General features: G+C 38.5%; 1 protein-coding gene across 3 annotated transcripts in view; it reads left to right on the forward strand.

The window, feature by feature from the left end:
* The window catches only part of Stxbp6 (syntaxin binding protein 6), a 310,200-nt gene that overhangs the window by 218,806 nt on the left and 67,355 nt on the right, over positions 1–24,039 (forward strand). For all 3 annotated transcript variants that reach the window (XM_004645067.2, XM_023705303.1, XM_023705304.1), the window contains exons 3-4: positions 19,123–19,253; positions 20,158–20,323. In XM_004645067.2, coding sequence (XP_004645124.1) covers positions 19,123–19,253; positions 20,158–20,323 — 297 coding nt within the window. The remainder of the gene's footprint in view (positions 1–19,122; positions 19,254–20,157; positions 20,324–24,039) is intronic.

Raw genomic sequence — 24,039 nt, forward strand, 5'->3', positions numbered from 1 at the left:
GCCAGATTCTTGGGACAGAATCTCAGGTAGAAGCAGCTTTTTACCTCACCTGTCTCACAATCACAGATTCTGGCAGCCACTGCTTCTCATGAGTGAGGTTAGTGATTTGCGCCAGGGTCCTATGCAATGGTATTTGAGTGAACTGCAGTTAAGGGAAAATACCATAGTTTCTGAGTTAGAAGTCCAAATATTTGTAAAAAAAAATTGATACATCCTTATCCACAAGCCCTTTGGGCACCTTCCAGCAGTGGACCTTGTCTATAAAGCACAGCCCATGCCCTGAAAGAGGAGATATTTTATCATTTTCTCCTGTAGGTGATAAATATGCAGGCACTTACTGAATTTCAAGAGTTCTTGTGACCTTTAGACCCACTGACAGCATCATCCTGCATATTCCTAATGTGCAGCATGACAGAACAAGACCTATAGCCCATATTTATCTTCACATGAAGTTACTTAAACCATGACAAACCACCAATTATACTTGCACGTTCAGACTTCAGGCTATGGCCTGTCATCCCTTATTGCTTGTCCCCAGTGCCGCCCTCCACACTCACAACCCTTCCCCTGTTATTCATAGCATGCATCCAATGGATGGCCACTGCTCATGCTTGCTATATGGAAGGTGAATCTACCAGACAGGCCGCTATGCTTGGACTGAGGAGTGAGGGCCAGAGAAGAGATAGAGATGGAAGCTTTGCCCTCATGGTATAAATTATTCAGCGAGGACAGAAAACAGTTTCTCTCCCTCAAGGATTTCAATGTGGGCTTTCCTGCCAACTGAAAACATCATCAAAAGAATGCAAAGGGATATAGAATGTTGGCATGGTTCTGTACAGAAAAGAAATAGGTTTATGATATACATTTTAAAATTTCCTCTAGTGTCTCTAAGAATAGGCCTAAGTCCTCATGGTAGGTAGTAAGATGAACATAATCATGTAGCATAATAGTCTTACTAAATACTGTTGGGGCTGGGGATCTAGCTCAGTGGCACCTATCTGGCAAACATGAGGTCCTGAGTTCAATTCCCAGTACAAAAAAAAAAAAAAAAAAAAAAAAAAAAGCCAGGGATATAGCTCAGTGCCATAAGTGTCTGCCTCACAGGTGCAAGGTCCTGGTACAAAAAATAAATTCTATTGTATTCAGGAGTTCAGAGCAATCTAGCGCTGCATATGAACTTGCTGTGATATGTTCGGCACTCCTGTGATGTGTATTGAAACTCTTCTACTTAGATTTGCCTCCATATCTGAAGATGAAACATGGAGAGTTCAGCTATGGTCACAGGGAGACCCCAGAGGACCACAGAGGTATAGTTATTGTGGAAGAAAAGTACCTGTGGGGAAACTAAAAAACCAGGGACATTTTAGCATGGGGCCATTCAAATGACAACAGTAAAGGGTGTGAAAGATACATAAATGCAGATGGTATAATCACATGCAAGAGTTTCTTGTTAATGAAGATTTTTAATATTGAAGTGAGTTGTAAGGTTATAACAATTATTATTATTATTATTATTATTATTATTATTAATATTTTGGTGTTGAAGACCAAACCTAGGAGCTTGCACTCACTAACCAAGTGCTATCCCACTGGGCTGAATCCTCAACCTCTTAAATTACATTTTTGAAAATGAAGAGAGTTAAAAGAAACCTTGTATAATGCATCATAGATGGTATATGCCCTCAAAAAAGACATGGAATAGAAGATAAACCTCTTGAGGTATCTTTGTTTTCTTTGATTCTCTATTACCTCAATAACATAGGCAGAAATGCAAATGATACCTGTAAAATCAGTTAAGTAATCTTCAATTATGTCACATTGTTATAATAAGCTGAATAGAACCTTAGCATCTACATTAAAAGTGTATAAAACATTGCTTCTGAAGGGGCCAATGGGAGTTACAAATTTTAGCATTTGCTTGACTGCAGATTTACCTATTTGGCCCTTCATCAGCCAGGTGTGATGGTGCCACACCTGTAATTCTAGCACTTAAGATGCTAAAGCAGGAGGATTGTTGTGAGTTCTAGGCCGGTCTGGGCTATACTGTGAGTTTAAGACTAGACTGAACTACATAATAAGACTGTGTCTCAAAAAGTTATTTTTGAGCCTGGGAGATGGCTCAGTAGAATAAGCGCTTCCTTGGCAAGCTCAGGTGTCTGAGTTCAATCCTCAGTTCCACCAAAAGAAAGAAAGAAAGAATGAAAGAATTCTTTTTAAGCTAAGAAGATAGCTCACTTGCATAAGCACCTGCCTGGCAAGCGCAAGGTCTTGAGTTCTATTCCTGGAACAACAACAACAATAACATTAGTTTTAAATTGTTTTGGTTAGTTTTCTCTTGTTGCTGAGATAAAATACTGGTTGCCTAAAGTTAAGGGAAGAAAGATTTATTTAGCTGATAGTTTATAGAGGTTTCAGTCCATACTCTGCTGGCTCTAAGGTAGTGGTACATGGCAGAGGGACAGTAGTTCATGGCAGTGCAAGACACAAAAGTAACAGCAGCAAATGGGAGGAAGAAAGCCTCTTTTCCTCCCTTATGTTATATGTAGACTAGTGCCCTAAAGCAGGTGTGGCACTTACACCATGTCCCTGCCCTTCTCCTGCACAACTGAGGATGTTTACCAAGTGAGGGCCCTGGCCCCCTGCAGAGTCAAGCTGGAAACCATGTTGAAATTCTCCCCCCCCACCCAGGAGAGGGCATGCAAACAAGAGGTCCTAGTTTAACAGGTTCTCTTGAAAAGCCCCATGACTGCATGAGACTTCGAGCAGAAATCCACATTCGAGCCATAACGGAAATTTCAGAAACTAAAATTAAAAATAATATTTGGCCTCTCATTAACGTTCACTTTAAAACTGGTATTGGTGAGTTTGTAATGCAAACATGGTTATTTCTGTCCCAAATTTCAGTCAAAATAAACTAATGTTTTAATAGTCTTGTTCTCTGCCTGACAAAAATCATATTTAGCTATAATGCTGCTTCTTGTTGTGGGGGAGGGGAGGACCTATAGGGTGTGCAGGATCTCACTACTAGATTGGACTCATAGTGATCTGCCTGTTTACAGCCTCCCAAGAGCTGGGATTATAGACACGCACCCCCATGCTGTCTCAATTGCCTTCTCAGTGCTCAGCACAGAAGGGGCCGGCACAGCAGGCCTAGGGATTGAACCCCCGGCCCCTGTGCCTGCTTGCAGGTGCTTTAATCCACTGAGCTATTTGGCCAGCCCTTTGCTGCTTCTTATTCATTTTTTAATATATTGTCTTTACCTTCCTGGAGTAGACACATACTGACATCCAGTAAAACTGAGGAACTCACTATACAGGCAACAAAAGGTTGAAGAGAACTTAGCTATAACCCTGAATCCCATAGAAACCAAGTTTGGTGACTATCTACAGCATTTACTGAGAGCAGGAGCTTCTCTCTTTTTTGTAGAGTATTGACCCAGTAGGGTGTCTATTTTCTGATTTAGATAGTCCATTGAGGAAGACAATGTCATGAGACAAATAAATAATGGCTTGCAAACATCATAACTGAGTTTTAGAGGGGCTAATATATTGATAGTTTTGCTTCATCTCCTTAAAACAGTTTGTCCTCCAATCATGTTATGATTTATGTGGGAATTGTCAGCGGGGATTTGAACAGAGAAAATTGAACACATCACCACTCATCCAGCACTACAGGGTCAGGTGTTTTAATCCCTTTGTTCTGAATCTTCATCAAAGCTGTGCTTTGGAAAGACCCCAGGGATTTTTCTTGGGAAGAAATCATTTAACACAAGTGGCATCATTTGTTTCAGAAATGATTCCTAGGCTGCTGCATAAATACTAATGACATGCATAACAATGTGTTCCACCTTGGAATTTGCAACAAAAGTCACGGAGATGTAGGGACGCAGGCTTTCAGTGAAAGGCAACTTTTAACTGTGTATCAGAACTTGGTAGTTAGATGTGCCTACTGATTCTCCCTACCATTTCTTATCATAAATAAGCCTAGATTCTAAAAAGAGAAGGGAAAATCGAGATATGACCAATAATAGGGTGGGTGAGACATTTCTAACCACAGCCATCATTGCATACTGTCGCGCGCAGCCTTGCCAGCAAGGAAGACTCGACCACTGGTTGTGTCTGCGCAGCCTTTTATTGCCCTGTTACATTTCTCTTCTCTCTCCCGAGGCCCCTGCTCTTAGCTTATAAGTATTAGGGCTTCCAATCATGGGGTGCCACGTATGTACTGTCCATTGGTCCAGGTATGCGGAAGCAATGCATTAGCCCAAGCCTTGGCCTTATATGGAGTTGTTTATTACTAGGAGCGCTCACCCCCTGAGAGGGTGGAAGGCGGAAACCGGCGCCATCCTAGGGCGCTGCTACACGCAGCTCCCTACAGCATACCACAAGCAGTAATTTCTCACGAGCAATGAGATATATAATGTATCAAATACTTGAGCTGGAACTCTGTTTAAGGCACCCTACCAGGTGCTTTTTTTTTTTTTTTTTTTTTTTTTTTTTTTTTTTTTTTTTTTTTTTTTTTTTTGCAGTACCAGGGATTGAACTCAGGACCCTGCGCTTGCCAGGCAAGCACTTATTCTACTGAACTATCTGCCCGGGCCCACTACTAGGTACTTTGAAGAGCGCAAAAATACAGTCTTGTATTTTCATGGTATTTCTAAACTGGTAGATGAGATAGTACATTCACATAAATAAAAGTGAAAGGCTGATAGGGTCTTTTTTTCTGATGTGTACAAAATGTAAATATTTAATTAACTATGGCCTCCAGTATACTAGGCAGCCATTGGAGTGCAGAGATGACTGGGACTAGATGATGACCTTAGTGATTTTCCTCCTGAGCTTGGAGAGTTGGAGAACTTTTCCCCTTTTTTCTCTGTCTCCACTGGTGCCAAGTGGTCTAAGCCACCATTGTCACCTCTTTCCTATACTATAGCATAAGTTCCAAAGTGATATCTCTGCTTCCCAGCCTACTTGTGCCAAGATCTGTTTACCCTACAGCAGTTAGACAATGGTTCCTAAAATACATTTGCAGTTCATGTTTATGAAGCCTTACACACCTATGTCTCAGTGGTCTGCACTTCACTTTTGTCTATGAACTTGCCCATTGTCTCCTTGCCTCACAGTGTTTTTTGCACCTGCTTTTTTTTGAACAGGGAAAGACTGTCCTTGCCTTTGGGCTTTCACACTATCTGATATGCTCAGTTTACTGTGCCTGAAAAGTGTTCCAGGATTTATATTAGCCAGTATTATTTAGAGAAACAGAAGTTACAGAATGCCCTATAAATTTAGGATTTAGTATGCAGACATGACTCCGAGATTTTTTTTTTTTTTTTTTTCAGAACCAGGGATTGAACTCAGTCCCTTGTGCTTGCCAGGCAAGCGCTTATCCTACTGAGCTGTCTCCCTGGCCCCAACTCCCAAGATTTTGAAGACTAAGAAACCTCATGATCTGCTGTGTGTAAGCTGAAGAATGAGGAAACCTTGTGGCGTAATTCGTTTCAAGTCCAAAGGCTTAACAACTGAGGTGTCTGATGGTGCAAATCCCAGTCCAGGCCAACAGAAGATTAAATGAGATGTCATAGCTCAAGCAGGGAGGAAGGAAAAAAAGGTGTAAATGTTCCCTACCTCAGCCTTTCTTTTCCTATAGGCACTCAATAAATTAGATGATAGCTTCTCACTCTACTTTGCTGAGTCTATTGATTCAAATTCTAATTTCATCTAAAAACAGCTTCACACATGTAGTCACAAACAATATTTAGTCTGGACACCTTTGATCCTTCCAGTTGACATCTTAAAGTTAACCAGAGTTCTGTAGCAGTGCAGTCCAATAAGAAAAATGAAACAAGAAGATCGTGGGATTTTCAAATCACATGTTTTCATCTTCACTGAGAAGGTTTTGGAAAGTATCAGGATGGAGAAAACCAGCGTCCTGGGGAGTGCATGGAAGGAAAGGAGTAGAGAGCAAGGTGCAGAGTGTGTCTCACATGCACAATCTGGAAGGAATAGGTTGGGTTTGAGGGCTGGCTTCGCAGTGAAAAATTCTCATAAGAAAGGGCAGTAGTAAGCCTGTTTCAGACAGAACAGAAATCTGAAGGATGTAAGCTTCAACTAAGAGGAGAAGTGTTCCAAAAGTGAGTCAGTGCTAGAGATCAAGCTGGGGGCCTCACACATGCCAGACAAGTGCTGTACCACTGAGGGGTACTTCGGCCTTAACATCTTTCAGTCATGTATTTGTTGCAATCATTTGCTTTCTATTTTGACTTTTTGTTGTTGTTGTTTTTATTTTTAGTTTTAAACAGATTATTTCAAGTTACCTTAATCAAAATGATAGCAAAATGATATCTCAAAGTTCTTTAGCAAATAACTGATTTGCAAATATTTCCTCCGAGTTTATAACTTGTCTTTTCCTTGTCTTGAAGAAAACCTGTCAATTTTGATGAAATCTTCCTCGTTCTTTCATGAATTTTGCATTTAGTGTCACCTGTAAAACATTTTCTTAGCCCAAAGTCACAAAGATTTTCATCTTTGAGCTCACATTCCTTTTCTACCTATGGGTGTTTATTGGTCCTGGCAACATTTATTAAGAAGACCTCCTTCCCCACTGTATTGCCTTTGCCCTTTTGTTAAAACCCAGTCTTCCACATATGTGCAGGTCTTTTCCTACAGCTCTGTTTGGTTCCCTGGATCTATGAGTCTGCCAATAGCATGTTGTCTGAAATCTTAGAACAAGTGTTATAATCAGTTGTAAGACCGCTAACTTTTTTCAAAGTTGTTTTTGCTCTTCTAGGCTTCTCAATTTTCATATGAGTTTCATAATCTACTTGCCATTCTGTTTTAGAGCTTGCTATCATTTTGATTAAGATGTTCTTAAACACTTGTAATCCCAACACTGAGGAGGCTGAGGCATGAAGATTGTAAATTCAAACACAGGCTGGTCATTTTAGCATCTTAGTGAGACTTTGTTTCAAAAATATTTTCTTTTTTTTTTTTTTTTGTTTTAAAGGCTGGCTATAGCTAGGCATGGTGTTGTACATGTGTGATCCCCAACACTCAGGAGGCAGAGGCTGGAGAGAATCAGCACAAGTTCGAGGTCAGCCTGGACTACATAGTGAGTTCAAGGCCAGCCTGAACTACATAGCAAAACCCTGTCTCAAAAATTTTTAAAAACTAAAGGCTGGGGATGTTCTTAGCACAAAAGCTCTGGATTCCTTTCTCAATATCTTCACCATGCCAAAGAGATACCATTAAATCTGTTAATCAACTTGGATAGAACTGTCATCTTAATAATGTTGCATTGTCTAGTCCATGAAAATAGTGTACCTCTTTGTATGGTTTTAGAGGTGAATTAAGAGGTTCTTAGTCTCTTAACAATGTTGATTTTTCTAATCCTTGAACACAAATTTTATATTTATTTACATTTATTTAAACATTAAAGACTTTGTAACTTTCCTTTTTTATTATGTTTTCATTTATTTATTTTTCTGTATTTTAGAGAAGGGTCCACAGGGTGTTCATGGTCTCACTACTAGATCGGACTCCTAGTGATTCTCCTGTTTGTAGCCTCCCAAGTGCTGGGGTTACAGGCCACTATGCCCAGTCTCAATCACAGTCTCAGTGCACCCAGGGGGTGGGGCTGGCATTGTGTACCTTTCAATGTACAAGTCTTATACTTCTTTGGTTAAATATATATATATATGGGCTATTATAAATGAATTGTTTTCTAGTCTGATTTTTAGCTATTGTGCTCATCAAAGTTCTTTAGGGAAACAGAAACAATATGTGTATATATAGTCTGCAATTTATAATGGTTCAACTTTATGATGATGATGGTGCAAAATTGTTCCCATTTAGCTATTTTCCCTTTCACTTTCACTATTGCATTCAGTGAATTGTATTAAGTGCTGCTTTCTAAAATAGGCTTTATGTCAGATGACTTTGCCAAGCTTTTGATTAATGTAATGTTTGGGGCATATTCAAGGTAAGACTAAGCTATGATGTTCAAAATTTTAGGTATATTAAATGCATTATTAATTTAGGATATTTTTAGCTTATCTTTAGTTTGTTGGAAGGAACCCTACCATAAATCAAGGAGCATCTGATTTATATTCACACATAGACACCACACACACACACACACACACACACACACACACACACACAGAAACACACACACATTTATAGGAGGGAAAAGAATGGTTGATCTTAAAGAGCTAGTTCATGTGATAATGAAGACTGGAAAATCAGAAATCTGCAGCCAGAGAGCTGTTTTTGCAATCCAAGTGTCAAAGCCATCAGCTGGTGAACAGCCTTTTTGCGCAGCACTGCTTAAGGCCAGATTGGTAGATTCTGACATTTTCTTTCTGTGTTCTCTCCAGCACTCTGTCCTGACAGCTGTAGCCACCTTGACCTCCATGCTTTCCTGGCCTAAACTTTCCAATTCAGGAAGTCTGCTATTCTCTGCCAGAGCTCCCCTTCCTTATACTGTAACATGGAAGGTCTCTCAAATAAATACTTAAGTGGGGCCTGGGATGTAGCTCAGTGGCACAGGGCTGTCTGGCAAGCACAGGGCCCTGAATTTGATTCCTGGTACAAAACAAAATAAATACATAGGGGCAGTTGTAGCATTCACCACATTCATTCCCCAGCTGTCCGGAATCACTGTCCTCCACTCCCGAATATACAGTGCCTCAGAGCCCATTGTTCTGTACATTTGCTGGCTCATAAAACATATATGCATGTTTACATGTAGTAGTTATTACATAGAGTTTACCAAATTAAGCTAGCTTTAATTCTAGATAACTTATTAATGTATTTGAACTTTGTTTTAACCAGAATGTTTTGCTGAATTCTATTTCCCAATAGCACAGTAAAGCTTGCAGGTGACAGGTTCTTTGTGACATCATTCACCTTTTTTAGAACTTCAGTGATATATACTCTCATTTAAAATGTATGATAAAAAGTATTGAGTAAGCAGTGGTGGTAGAGAGCAGATAAATCTGTCTTTGCTTGACTGATAACCATAATTATATTTGACAGTTGGTGCTTGCTAGGTAATAACAGCTTTGGCTTTTCCAGAAAACTACTGATATTATGTTTTTACCTGGTCCATTAGAAAACTGTCTATTTCACTCTGCAATCTTCAACTTTCATTCTCTGCCCCTGCCTCTCCACTTCTCCTCCCTCCCCCATTCTCCCTCTTCTGCCTGCCTCTCTCCCCCACAGAGCGCATGCTAGATCCATATACATGTAACATCTTTCCCTGTTTCATTTACACTAAATACATATTTTGAAAGTTTAGGCTCCCAGTGGGTCCACGTATGATAGATAGCATGAGGAGGTGCAGAGCCACACCCTTCTTCAGGACACTGCCAGAGTACCCTCTTCCATAACTGCAGGTGGATAAAATGTTTCCATCTCTTCTGATTGTAAAGGATACTTAAACTCTACCAATGCTTTTCTCTAGTTCTCCTAGGTAAAATATGTGCTGGATTTCTACCAAGAACAACATTAACCAATACTTTTCAGGATATAACAAAAAGTTAAAAGCAAGTATAACATTAAAGGAATCTGCTTCAGGGTTTTATTAATTTATTTTATTCGTAGAAATATAATTTATTCCTAGGTAAGGTAACTGCTTCTTTGATGCCTTTGTTTTTTTGATATTGTTTGTTAATCCCTCCTAAGAACACATTAAAAAATGATGTTTACATCTTTTTTCAGAATTAAGGAAGAACACAGAGACTGTAATTAACTCCTTGTGTTGCCTTCATTGTATACTACAGTAGTTAGCATTGAATTTAATCTGCTGTGCTCGCTTCGGCAGCACATATACTGAATTTAATCTGCTTAAGAAATAATACAGTTGTCACCATTCTAGGCATTTATTTCCTTAGCTTGGGCCTGGTTGTTTCCTACTTCTTATCAGAATCAGACATTTTATAACCTAAGTTCCAATAGGTATTATTAATCAGATGTTATAATTTATTTTCTGTTTTGTTTCCCCATAACCCAACATGAGCACATCCTGATTTTCTTTGAAGGCCTACAGAAATTTTCAAAGGAAGTTAAAAATTCAACACAATGGAAAATCTTGGACTGCTGAATGAATCTTAAGCCTTATATCATGTTCTTGGAGAGGCTGAGTTAAAAGAGTTTTAAGAGAGATGCTAATATACTCCTCAAAGGATTAACATCGAGATTATATAAAAACTCAAAAATCAGAACCCTCTATATTTAAAGAAAAAATAAAAATGAGCATCTGAAGTGAATACATACTTCTCAGCTGAAGAAGTATAAACAGCAAATAAATATATAAAAAATGTTTTACATCACTGGCCATTCAAGAAATTCAAATTGACACAGTACTGAGATTTTATCTCCCTCCCAAAAGAATGGGTATCATCAAGAAATCATCCACTAACAAATGGAGATGAGGCTGTAGGGAAAAAGGCAACTTTCTCCACTGTTGGTGGGGGTATAAATTGGTACAAATATTTTTTGTACAATAAAAAAGGATATACTGAGTCATTCTTAGGTAAATGGATTACCTTGATAATATAAATTAATTGAAATAAATGAGACACATGTGTTTTTAAATACCAATTGTTTCTATTTTGTGAGAAAACCTAAATGCAAGAAAGAACCAAAATAGAGGAGAGATATTGAAAAGTAGAAAGAAAATGTTCAAGTGGGAAGTGGAACAAAGGAGGCGAATGAGGAAGGAAAGGAAAGGAACTGAGAATTTAAAAAATTAAAATAATAGAAGAAAAAAGTACACATGAAGTTTTTAAAATTTATTTATTTATTTTTTACTTTATTTATGTGTGTGTGTGTATGTGTGTGTGTGTGTGTGGCCAGCTCAGCCCACCAGGGGGCAGGACTGGCTGGCATGTGATGCTGGGGGATTGAACCACGGTCCCTGTGCTTAGCTTAGCTTGTTCTAAGTAGGTGCTTTAGACCACTGAGCCATCTCACCAGCCCCACACATGAAGCTTTTTAAACAAGGAAGGGAAGAAGGATTGTATTGAAGGGAAGGAAATGGGGAAAAAAATTAGAGTATGTTATATCCAAGTCCAAATTCTCTATGGTGAATGTGATCAATATGTACATAAAAAATGTACTGATGAAATCATTTTTTAAAAAATGAGGTATGCTGATACAATAAAGTTTCAGGAAAAGAGCTTGCTGTACTAGATGTTTTTTGTTTGTTTGGCAGAACTGGGGATTGAACTCAGACCCTTGCGCTTGCCAGGGAAGCGTTTATTCTACTGAGCCATCTCCCCAGCCCCCTGTACAAGGTTTTAACCCCAAGTTTTCTCCTTCTATTCTCTTGATTGTTTTTATGGATTCTTGGTTTTATTTTCCATCCACTTACTTCTTAGCTCTCTGATTCCCATCTTTTCCAGTAAGAAATCACTCAAGCTCCTTAAAACTGTGACTTCCTTTTGAAAAGGAACAATTTAATCAGAAATAAGTTTTTTATTTCTTCATGTGTGTCTTAGTTAATGTTCTCTCATTGCTGAAACAAAAATACCCAACAGCCAAAGTTAAGGGGGAGGGAAGGTTTATTTAGCTCACAGTTCGTAGAGATTTCAGTCCATAGTCCTTAGAGCTAGCGCTAAGGCAGGGTAGTACGTGGAAGAAGGGCAATAGTTCATGGAGGCAGAAGACAGCAAAAGCAACAAAAGCAAGAAAGAGACAAAATTGTTTCTGTTCTTTATATTGTACACAGATAGCCTACCTTAGCAGGAGTATAGCACTAATAACCTTAATCCCATCATTGGACCCTGAATCAATCACAATCTCCACATTTGGCCACCTCTGATAAGCCACTCCCCATGACATGAGTCTTTGGGGCGGGGGATCCAGACCCAAATTATAATATTCATGCCTTCTGGTAGGCATAACATAACAACGATTCTTTCTTGTTGAAAGGCCACTCCTTTATTCACACATACATCCTACCTCACACATACATATGAAAAAATGCTCAACATCACTGGCCATTTGAGAAATGTAAATTATCACAACACTGAGATTCTCCCTCACTCTAGAAAGAGTGGGCTGTCATCAAATAACAAATGCTGAGCTTCAATTTGTAATATATATGATATGGTCCTAGTCTGGGAAGGTCAGTGGAGAACACTGTGGAGTTAAGCTTCCTAATTTCTGATGTAAAGTTTAATACTTTAAGAATACTTGTGCTATTCCTTAATCTACCATTAAAAATAGAACAGCTTTTAAACAAAAATCAATGTATATTCATAGGTTTATTTTGCTTAATGCAAGATATCATTCTCCTCCTACTGCAGGACTTATCCAAGTTTCTTCATAAAGGAAACTTTCAATGCAAAATTGTTCTTATCTGGTTTCCCTTTAGAGAATTTTCCCCTACATTTCATCATCATCAACAACAGCTCTTTCTCTTGATACTCCTCCTCCTCCTCCTCCTCCTCCTCCTCCTCCTCCTCCTCCTCCTCCCCCTCTTCCTCTTCTTCCACTTTCTTCTGAAGTGGGAAGATGAGAATAGGATGTCTCTGAATACCTAGGAACTAGTGATACCAAATAAAGAATCTGTTGGATGGTTAAAAGCTATGAACTGATTCTAGGCCTTCCTTCCTCTTAGGATTAAGCATTCAAGTACTCTACATATTTGTCCCCACTGACTTGGTGCTTCTAAGTAAACTGCTGTCATTTTTGTTGGTTTTCCTTTGAATTAGGTTGTCCCCCCCCCCCTTAAAATGTGCAAATTGAAGAATATCCTATAAACCCCACTTAGGTCCTGTTATAAATCAGTCCAGAAAACTGCCAAGACCTAAGATGGGAACAACATAAAGACAGAAGGAGGCAGTAGGGCCCCAAAGATAAGCCTGTCCATTGTAGGAATAAATCTGTTTCGGGACCTCCGGTTATGTAGCCTGTGAAATCTAAATATTTACTGTGTCCAGAAATTATAGCACACTGAAAAATATTGTAAGAAACAAAATCAGTTCTGTAGAGAAAGTATCACGCTCCATTTCCCAGTAAGTAAAGCAGGGATGATTTCTCCCTATTCTGGAAGCATTTGAGGTAATGATCTGGATATTTTTTGCTTATAAGCTTTTAAAAATTCCACTGTCTCACCTGATAAAATTGCTGATGCAGCCTCAGACCTGATGTGTACTTCTCATGCATATTATGAAATCCAACTCAAATTATCATATATTAGTTTTAGAAGAGCACTAAGGAAACTAGTTCTAAATTATTTCTCATCTTGGCCCAATTCCACAGCACAGCAGTGCTCGGAATCCACACTCAATATTACTCTTTACTTCCCAAACCCATATTGTAGAGGATCTCTCTGTCCCTGCTTCTGCCTCTGCCTCTATCTGTGTCTCTTTGTCTCTTTTTCTACCTCTATCTCCTTCCCTTTCTCCCTCCCTCTCTCCCTTTCTTTCTTTTATGGTTATCTCTGATGCACCCAAGAATAGCACTGGTGAGAATTTGTGTGAATATTTCTTGATTTCCTTGATCCCAAATTTTTTATTTCTCACAAACTGAAATCAAACTGTGTGGGCTTGCAGCTCCTGCCAAGCAAGGAGCTGAGGCTGCCACAATGCTGCTCTTCGCTTACCTATGGCATTCTCTATGATGGCATTTTGTGGTATCTTAGGCAGTGGGCATGGTAAATTCTGCATTTTGACTACCCTACCCTTGGCATCAAGGTGTAATGTGACTTTGATTTGCTCTTTAGCACACTTAATTTTTTTTTTTAGTGTTGTTGGTTTGTAGAAATGACCACAAAGTTGTATGACTCAAGTTCAGTGTGTAGAAGCGATGTTTGCACAAATGGTAGTAAATGTACAATATCAATGAAATGTGAGATATATGTGGTACCTTAGTTCATGAACTGGTTGTAAACCACATCAAATTTCCCCATAAGGTCAACATTTAACCTAACTGTTGAATTTATCTCAGTTCTTGTCCAATTCATTTTCCAGAACCATGGAAAAAATCAAGTTTGTGAACCAAGGAAAAGGGATGTAACAACGATAAGTAGTCATCTTGTTTATGTGGTAATTATTTGTTTCCTTTAAAATGATGTCTTAGAGTTTACATAGCAACCTGTATATCAGGCAAAAGTGAGTTTCCCTACAGGAATAGTTGAGAGATGATGCCGTGAATAATGAAATTGGAGGAGAAGAAGTGTGTATTCTGACAAAAGGTGATTTCTCAACAACTAGACTTTGAAATGGAAGCTCTGCCTCAGAATCATTTGGAGACTCTGATCTCGTCTCCTGTTTTGCATAATATGCAAAGCTATTTGTGTTTTTCCTTTCCTCATCAGTCTTTTTCCTCCCATCCACTAATTCTACCTTCCAGACTTACTGCAGATTTGTTTGCTATGATTAGGTATGCTTTGTTACTGGCTGGCTTCTTGATTTGTAATGAAATAGAATTCTCTTACTGGTAGTCAAGGCCAATAAAATGAGACCCCTGTGCCTGATTTTATTTCTGTAAAATGGCTCATTGAAGGGACATATTTTGAAAGGCTTCTGTAGATTATTAGTTCATAAAATGGGGGTGTTCCAGCACTTGAGTTATGATAATAATGATTTTCTGGACATGTAGTTGTACTGTTTTTCAACTATAGCTGAGATGTAGGATCAAGTCTACATAATGGCCAAAGAGGTACCAGAAAGCTGTGAGCACCACTTTCTCTTTTCATGATGCTTTAGCGCAAACCTCCTTGCACTTCCTTGCTTCTGTGCTTCTGCTCTCCTCCTAAGTGAGTATAAGAAGTAGTGGCTACTGAGAAGGTGAGTGAGGGAACAGGAAGAATTAAGCTTGGGTACCTGACAGCCTGACTAGTCAAGGGAGTCCCAATATGGGCAACCACAGCCCTAGAGACAGCGTCTCCAGTTAAGGTGTTTCAGAGCATGCGAGAGAACATCTGTGTTGTGATTGTTTTCAACATCTATCTCTACCTGCTAATCACTCCGGTTACCAAACAGTGGGCCTCAAATGCCAACCGCCTGATTATATTTTCATTGTTTTCTGTTCATGGCAGGCAAAGAAAGCTGTGTATCTATTTATGCCATAAATGTTTCTTGTCTTTCATTAGTTTAAGTAAAAAAAAAAAAATTAAAGGGGAATATTAAGGAAATAACAGTTCAGGAAACTATAAAAATCACAGCAGTCATGTCATTATTAGAAAGAAATGGTTCAATTAATTCTTATTTAATGAGGATCCTCTGCTCAATAAAATGTGGTGTTTGACACTGCAGCAGAAATTTATAGTGGGAAGAATGATGGACTGCATGTTCATCATTTCTGTTGCAGTTTTCCTTTCAGCAGCATGATATTAGCAAGTCAGCTCTTTCTAGGCCTCAGTTTCCTTGTCTATAAAATAATGGAAAGCTGGCAGCAATAATTCTGTCTCTACCAGAGAGATATTTCCAATCTCAACAAAAAAATGGAAGCTGTTAAATGATTTTTTAATTTGAATGTTATTTTTTAAAAATATTAAGTCAATTTTGGGGACACTACACCACAGCCTGGTGATAAGGACCTTAGAAGATTTGTGCAGGGATTTGTCTAGCATTGAAGACATGATACTAGTCTGGCTATTGTTCTCCACCCAAGAGAAGCAAACATCTTATATTTTATCTAGACTTTAAATGAACCTATTTTTTGAAATGAACCTTGGTCAGTGAAGGAAAGTGAATGCTGGTGGAACCTACTTGGATAAAGTGGTCACAAAAATTGTTTTTCAATGAAGTTGAACTGTAAGGTAAAATCTGAGTAGTGAGCAAGATATTACCATGAGAAAATAACAGAAAAAGCATTTCTATAAAGGGAGCAGCATGTGCTGAGTCTGGAGAGGAAAGAATTGCTCTTTCCCATGAGCAAAGTATGGTTGGAGCTGGATGGACAAAGAAGAGAATGGAATGAGTTGAGCGGGATGAGGTAACAAGAACCAGGTCGTGCAGGCTGTGCAGATTATGGCTAAGGTCTTGCATTTTATTCCAAATGCTCTGGGAATACTCTGATTTTTTTAAGTGATATTTTGGCCCTTTGTGTTTAGGTTTCAAAGGACAAACCAATCAAACAGGCCAGAGTCCTAGAAGTTCACACTAGGGTTGATGATTTATTGCCTGAGATGGAGTTGCTTCAAGAAGCCTCCCAAACAATCCTCAGCTCTTCTTTGATCCATAAATTTGCCCACATCAATATCTGAGATAGCTTGCATACCATTTATACTCCTGTTATATTTTATTACTCCGATCTATAATTCTTATCCCCTCCGTCTCCAAGTTCTTGATTCAGATTCAAGTTCATCAAAGTTCAAACTTTCACAAAATGTATATGTCCCATAAATGTTGGTCACAGAGCAAGTACATATAAGTTCAGTGGTTTCCAATAGTCAGTGTGCCTCAAGATCACTGGGAAGATTTAGAACATGGATGCCAAGGCTGCCCCTTCAGAGTTTTCAATTCTCTCAGCTCCTTGTATTTACTGCAGTGATCCAAATGATCATGCTGTGAGGTCAGAGTGCAGAACCAAGGATGATTCTGAGTGCCCTGCACTAGTTTTAGGAGTGTCATGTTCACCCTTCCCCTTCCCATGCCCATATATATATATATATATATATATATCTTTGCCTTGTCACTGTTAAAAGCACAACATGAATATATTGGTCATCTAGTGTTTGAAGTTATTAGGAATAATCAACTTGGAAATCTATAATATGAGACTAGATACATGTATAATCCTGTGATATCACTGATCCAGGGAATTAAGCTACATTTTCTAGGATGCGCTTTCAATTAACTTTTTTAGAAGTAAAGATAAATTAGTTTTTCACTAGACCCATGGAATTTAAGTGACTTTTTTATCAGTTGTGAACCCTAAAAAATGTCAAATGAAGAAGGTGTTGAACTGTGTTTTCTTTAGGTATGATGTTCAAATGTCTAGGCATGTTATGTTCATGAAAGTGTTTTGATTTCAGAATGGAAATTTAACTAATTATTCAGAATTAGATTTATTTAATTCTTCCTTATGGGTATGTAATAATATAATTTTAAGGTACCTGTTTCAAAATAGAAAATCAATGTTAGAAATAATAACAATAAAAAAAAATTAACCAAACTGGGCTCAGTGCCCAGGGAAACTAGCCAGACTTCAAGAACTAGGCAAGGAATAAACTAATAGAGCAAAAAGATAAGAATGAATAGAGTTGTTCATAATGTCCCTTTAAAATGACCACTTTACAGTGTGACAGCTACTGAGAAATTCTATGTGGACATTTGTCATTGTGGGCGGGGTTCCTGCCTGTCTCATTTCAATGACAAACTTTTTATGGAGTTTGCCTTCCTGCAACGTCAATCTTAAACATACCAAGAATATACGGTGATTCTGCATTGTGTTTGAGATTTTATAATGCTGTGAACTACTTGGAAACAAACACATCAGAAATAAAAACAGTACTTGGTAACACTTTAACTGGAGTTGGAAGGAAAGCCTTCAAGTTTCCCAGGATGCTTAAATGTCATATGATTTACATAAACGGGGAGGAAATCTTCTTTGTGTGTTTAGGGGTGTGCGTCTAATACAGGAACCCATGCTTTCCTGTTATTGAAAAGCATTCTTTAATCTTTTGAGCACATTTTTGGGCCTGCATATATTCCAGGCATGTTGTTTCCTTTAACATGAAAACACAAGAGCAGGATACAACTACCAGAGAAACCCCTTTGTGTCATGGGAGGCACAAAAATAAATGAATCAACTTAAATGGATGGACAGAGCCCTGGGCACGCTGTGAGACTGGCTGACTTATTGAGAGGAATGGCTATTCCTAGTGGAATGTAACAGGTCTGAAGCCAGAATAGAGAATCTATTTGTGATAGAAGACCAAAACTTTCCTCTGATTCTAGGTATGAAGGGGATGATAGCTTTTTAAAATTAATTAAAATTAATTAATTTATTAAGTAATTTATTTATTTAGTGGAACCGGGGATTGAACTCAGGCCTTTGCACTTACCAGGCAAGTGCTTATTCTACTGAGCTATCTCCTAGGCCCGATAGCCTTTTTTTTTAAGGAAAAAATCTTTTTATTTATTTGGTACAAAGTCTCACTATGCAGCTCAGACTTGTACTGATCCTCCTGTCTCAGCCTCCCCAGAGCAGAGATTACAGGCATGCACCACATGCCCGATTTCGGTGGCTGACACAGCACACCCAGGATTCCAAGACCGGCAGAGCACGCAGTACTGGGATAGAATCTGGGTCCTTGCACTTGCAAGGCAGGTGCTTACATCACTAAGCTATCTCCGCAGCCCCAGAACATAGCTCTTTAGCCATAAGAGTAAGTGCAATTGGTATAAGACATTGGAGGCTTTTATCCAAATATAAATAAAGTGGTGGACAATGACCTAAAGAACTAATTTGAAAAACTTTTTTTTTTCCCCTCCTGGTGTTTGAGAGGTACTGCTACCTGAGACTAGGAGGAGTAATTATCCTGGTCCTACAGGTATAGTGATGACAGGAATCTGCATGTGGGGTTTATACCCAAAATGCCAAATATAGCCATAATCACATGTAAACTAGATAACTGCGTAACTTTGCAAAGGCAAATAGTTTGTTTCAAAATATTTGTTTATTTGTTTGGGCTTCATTATCACTGAGACCTCAAATACTTATGCTGGATTGTTAAATTAGAAACAGTCACTGAAGGTCCCTGAGGAAGCTAGTAACCTTAGTTGTCCTTCAGATTCATCCTTTTCAACGTTTCCCTTCTGGTGCCTGTGAGCCTGGTATGCTTCTTTCCCTACAATCTGTAATTATGCACTTGCAGTTTCCATTAGAGGTTCTTGGTGTTATTCATTTAGTTAAGTCACTTAATTGAATGAAGATTTATATAAAGCATCTCTCACAGTAATATTATAAACTGCTTGAGAAGAGAGATTATGACTTCTATTTCTTTTGCATTCACTCAACCCTCTCTAGAGGCACATATTCATTTATTCATTCATATTCTCCCCCCCTCCCTCCCTCTCGCCCTGGGCATATGCACAGTAGGTATTGAATGGGGAAATAAACCAACTTGCCGATCCACTGACCTGAGTGGTCTTTTCTTGGCAGTAACAAACAAGAAGCCCACGCAGGCATCTATCACAAAGGTCAAGCAGTTTGAAGGCTCCACGTCATTTGTCCGAAGATCACAGTGGATGCTTGAGCAGCTTCGGCAGGTTAATGGGATTGACCCTAATCGGGTGAGTAGATTATCCAGTGCTGAACAAGAGTTTTCTTCACAAGATGACTCTTTGATTGACTTTGGTAGTGGTAGTAGTTCTTTGACTCATACTTAAGGCTATTCCTCTATTTCAGTTCTGTGACTACCCTTTTTGATGCCTGTTCCTTCCAATGGAAAATAGCAAATCTTTTAATTATGTTTGAGAGAAGAACCTAAGATGATGGAAGAAATCCTGCCTCCAATGTTTATCAACACAGGGCAGGGTTCAGATAGTGATGTGCATGGTAATCAATATTAAAGCACCATATTCATGAAAGATTCATTTATTCATTTATCCCTGAATGCCACTAATGAAAAAGATCACTCTACCAAAAATCAAGTAAATTAATAGCACCTTAAAAATCATACATTAGAATTCTACTGGATTTTATAAGAGAAACATTTTAAAGCATAATTATCTATTCAAAGTACCCAGCCTCTCATTCCCTTTTGGGTCCTCTGCTTCTCTCCCTCTCTCCGCTCTCTCCCTTCCCACCACCACTCAATAATGAAGAAAAATAAAATGTAAATTGTTACCATACACTAAAATAAAACAAGGAAATCTTTTCCCATCAAAGTGTAGAGGCACAATTAATAGAGGTCATTGCTGAGAATGTGAAGGAATATTTTTTCTAAGAGAAAATATGAAGTGTGAATTCTAATGTAAGTCAATGTACAGTTAGGCTGTCTCACCTTCTAGGATTCTGGCCTCCTAGGGACATCTATAAATACTGTAAGATTTTGGTTTTGCTTGATAAACAAATTTTTTAAATGAGCCTATTGTTACCATAGTCTTTTAGCATTTATGCATGTTTGGTTGGGAAAAGCCAGAAGCAGTTGTTTTGATAGATTGAGATCAGTGCTTCTTTCAATGTCTTTTCCAGGATTCTGCAGAATTTGACTTGTTGTTTGAAAATGCTTTTGACCAGTGGGTAGCCAGCACAGCCTCAGAGAAGTGCACCTTCTTCCAGATTCTCCACCACACCTGCCAGAGGTACCTCACAGACCGGAAGCCAGAGTTCATTAACTGCCAATCCAAAATTATGGGAGGTGAGTGGACACCTCTATCACATGAGCCATTTTATTTCCTCAGACTTATTTCTATATGAAAAGTTGAATATTCAGTAACATCATTTACAACAAAAGATCAAATGTTCAGAACTGGATAGCATTAGAAACATTGTAGGGAGTTCACTGTATGCTACATCTAGACACAGTGGCATGTTTTCACTCTTATGGAAAAGGCAGATATTTTTAAATAAGAAGTAGCCATTTAACTAAGATTATTTGTCCAATGGGAGCAATTCTGCCTCTTTATTAGAAAAGTCTCTCAGTTTGGTTTCTTTGATAGCAAACCTCTTTTCAATGCCATTGCAGAACACTGTTTTCTGGGTTGCTTTTTCCTATTATCTCTAAACACATTTTATACATATTAATATAAAAACAACAAATGATGTCCCTTTCTTTCAAATAACTGCCAATCTCAAGTTTATTTTTTCAGTGATACACAGAAATCAGTTAGAATGAATGTGGTAAACCAGTGTAATGTGGTGTGTACCAGCATAGTCAATAGGGCAGTACTTTCATAGTTGGAAAATCTTTGTAGGGAATGCAAGCTGCTAGAACTATAAGAACCTTGCCAATCACTCTGTGAGTAGGGAAATTTTTTTATGCCATTTTTTTCACTGACCTATTTTCTTGTTTTATACATACATTTTTTAAATGCACCAAATTTGCCATCATGAAATTTTAAATCATGGTTACATTAGAAACATCGTGTCTTCTCCTTGGGCTGTATATTTTTGTATATTAATATGAAGTAGAATCCAGTATTCCCTCCCAGGATCCTATGTGCACACTTGCTTTGCCACTTCTTTGCTAGATCTTATATGGAGAAGATACTGTCCAGTTCTTCATCATTGTTCATAAAATTATTTTACATTTTGAGAACACTGAAAGGTCTTTCTCAGGCTTGGATGCAATCTTTTATTGTAGCTTCTTGATTTAGTCCCAGAAACATGGAAGGTGATTAGTGGTGCACATTTTCTTCAAAGTGACCACTTCCTATGGTAGAAGAGTAGAAAACAGATGTTCAAAGGGAAGAAAATATTTTTTTTTGTATTTTTTAGTAAGGGTCTGCAGGGTCTCAGGATGTAGATCGGACTTGCAGTGATCCACCTGTTTTCAGCCTCCCAATGAGCTGGGATTATAGGTGTGCGTCATCACTCCCAGTCACAATCTCCATCTCAGTGAGTCCTGGGGACAGCGCCCACAGGGCACACCAGGGATCAAACCCAGCCACTGCATCTACCTAAGTAGGTGCTGTAATCTGCCAAAGCATTTGGCCAGCCCTTAAAGGGAAGAAGATATTAAACAGTGACTTATTTGAAATATATAATGAGATATAGTTCTCTATCATGTCCGTGCCACTACTGATCGTCAAATGAACCCTACTTTGAAACTTCAGTCTGAACAATTTGGTAAAGATTTGAAAGGCACTACACAGAGAAACACTGGTGGTTCTTTTCAGGGAATAGGAAGTTGGTCATAAGCTCAGCTTCTCCTCCTGCCTTACTAGATGGAGTTTTCTCTTCTAGTCTAACATTAAATCACTTTCTTGATCTTGAGTTCTTCCTAAAAAACTATTTTTCTCTTTCTCAGTATGACCAGTAGTTCACATGGATAGCCCCTCTAAAAATGCTGGGCCATTATAGCTTTGATGTTTTTACTGCTCTTGGAAAAAGACCTTTCCTGAGCATTCCACTTCATGGTCCATTCTAAGAGCACAGAATGGCTAACAGCCTACCCAGTGCCATAGGAATTCTAGTACTTCTAACATGTTCTTCCTTTACCCTCTTGGAAATCCTCAGACCTTCCCACAAGTCACACCCCGCTGTTCCTGTGAGTCACTGACCCAGTCCTGCAGACCTTTCCATTGCCTAATGAACTTCAAATGAGGCATAGTTTAGATAGGAATTCATAATGTTAAATTACTGGTATATGTCTGGATAAGCTAACAATTGCTTTTTTAATAGCTAGAAAAGGAATAAGTTAATGAGATAAACTATCAGAATTGGCTTTGCCTATTGGGACTATAGTTTTGTGGTTGTTGTTGTTGTTGTTGTTTTTATCTTCTCTGGACCAGTTTCCAAGGTACAACATGTGGAGGCGAGAGATGATATCGATAGTCTCTTTTAGGTCTATCATTTTGAGTATATGTAATTATTTAGTATTTTATTGTGTAGATTTATTGCTTCTTAACTTAAAGAATGAAATAAAGGCTTTACTGCAGTTAAATATAAACTGGCCCTGAATTCCTAAGGAAGGGAAAAGAAAGCTTGTAGTAACCATGTTGCAATTTATGAACAGTCCATGTCTAATGACTGCCACTGTCCTACTTAAATAGTTGCTTAGCATTGGCAACAGTTGTACTAATGAATCTTTATGCTGATTAGTCTTCTCTTTTTCCAGGTATTCCAATTCTGACGCTTAAAATTAATGTGTTTGGGGCATTGCTGGATTATAACCCCTTCAAATCCCCCATCTACAGTAGATGAAATCCATTTCTAAGTTCCCAGAATCATTTGGTATCTGTTACACTTGGGCTATAAATTTGAGATACAATTCATACTGTAAAATGTGCATTTCCTGATTTTCACGCACTCATTGGTATGCCGCCCTCCACACTCTTTACAAATGTTATCTTAATTTTTAAAGCTGCCTTTGGAGAAAAAATTTATTATCTCCATTTTACAGAAAAGGAAGAAACAGGATCAGAGAGATTATTAAATAACTTGCTGAGGGTCATATTGCTAGGTAGTGGAGCTAAAACTCCAACCACAAGCTCAGGCAGCTCTAAGAGCACATACTGAAGGGATGCTGGTGCTGTGCTCCAGGAAACACCACTGTAGCGTCTTCGAATAAATAGTGCCACCTGTAGTTGTTCGGGAATTGTTGGAAGTAGTTTAGCCAGCACATAACTGGGTTTAAAGGAGAGGGCCAGAGATAATGGGTAGTTTTAAATACTTTTCTTGTTATGTCACAGATGTATAATTTAAATAATATCCCTTGAATGAAGGCAGAAGGCAGGAAAAGGCGTGTTGTGGGACTGTCCTGCTACAATGCTATATATGGTTAGATTTCTGGACTTGTGTAAACATATTCTTTATTTTTATTTTTGAATATATTTTAATTTTTAAATAAATAATAACCTTTATGTTTCTTTGTCCTGAGAACCACAGTCACCAAGAACCTTTAAAATCACCTCACTTTTGCTTTTCGTTTTTGTTCCCCATAACTTCAGGTTATTACATAAATGAAAACATAGGGAAGATTATGCAGTCCTGGCCACCTGCAGGGCCTCGCAGGTGCTTTCTGTCTGGTCTAGCCTTGTCACTAGGAACACAGGCTCAGCATTTTTGAATGATTTTGTCAAGATTAAAGGACCAGAAGCAAATCTGTCTTTCTCCCACTGAATTAACTTTTTTTGTGTGTGTATTTTAGTAGAGGGTCTACCAGATCTCACAACACAGATCAGACTCATAGCAATCCTCCTGTTTTCAGTCTCCTAAATGCTGGAATTACAGGTGTGTACCACCACACCCTGTCTCAGCAAGCCCCGGGGGTGGAGACAGCACAGCACCCCAGGCATAAAATCCCAGTCACTGCATGTGCCTAAGCAGGTACGTTAATCTGCTGAGTTATCTGGCTGGCTCTGAACAACATTTTTTGTTAACACCAATTCAACATCAGATTCTTCATTATCT

This window comes from Octodon degus, unplaced genomic scaffold, assembly GCF_000260255.1.
Source record: "Octodon degus isolate 3935 unplaced genomic scaffold, OctDeg1.0 scaffold00217, whole genome shotgun sequence".
NCBI classification, from domain to species: domain Eukaryota; kingdom Metazoa; phylum Chordata; class Mammalia; order Rodentia; family Octodontidae; genus Octodon; species Octodon degus.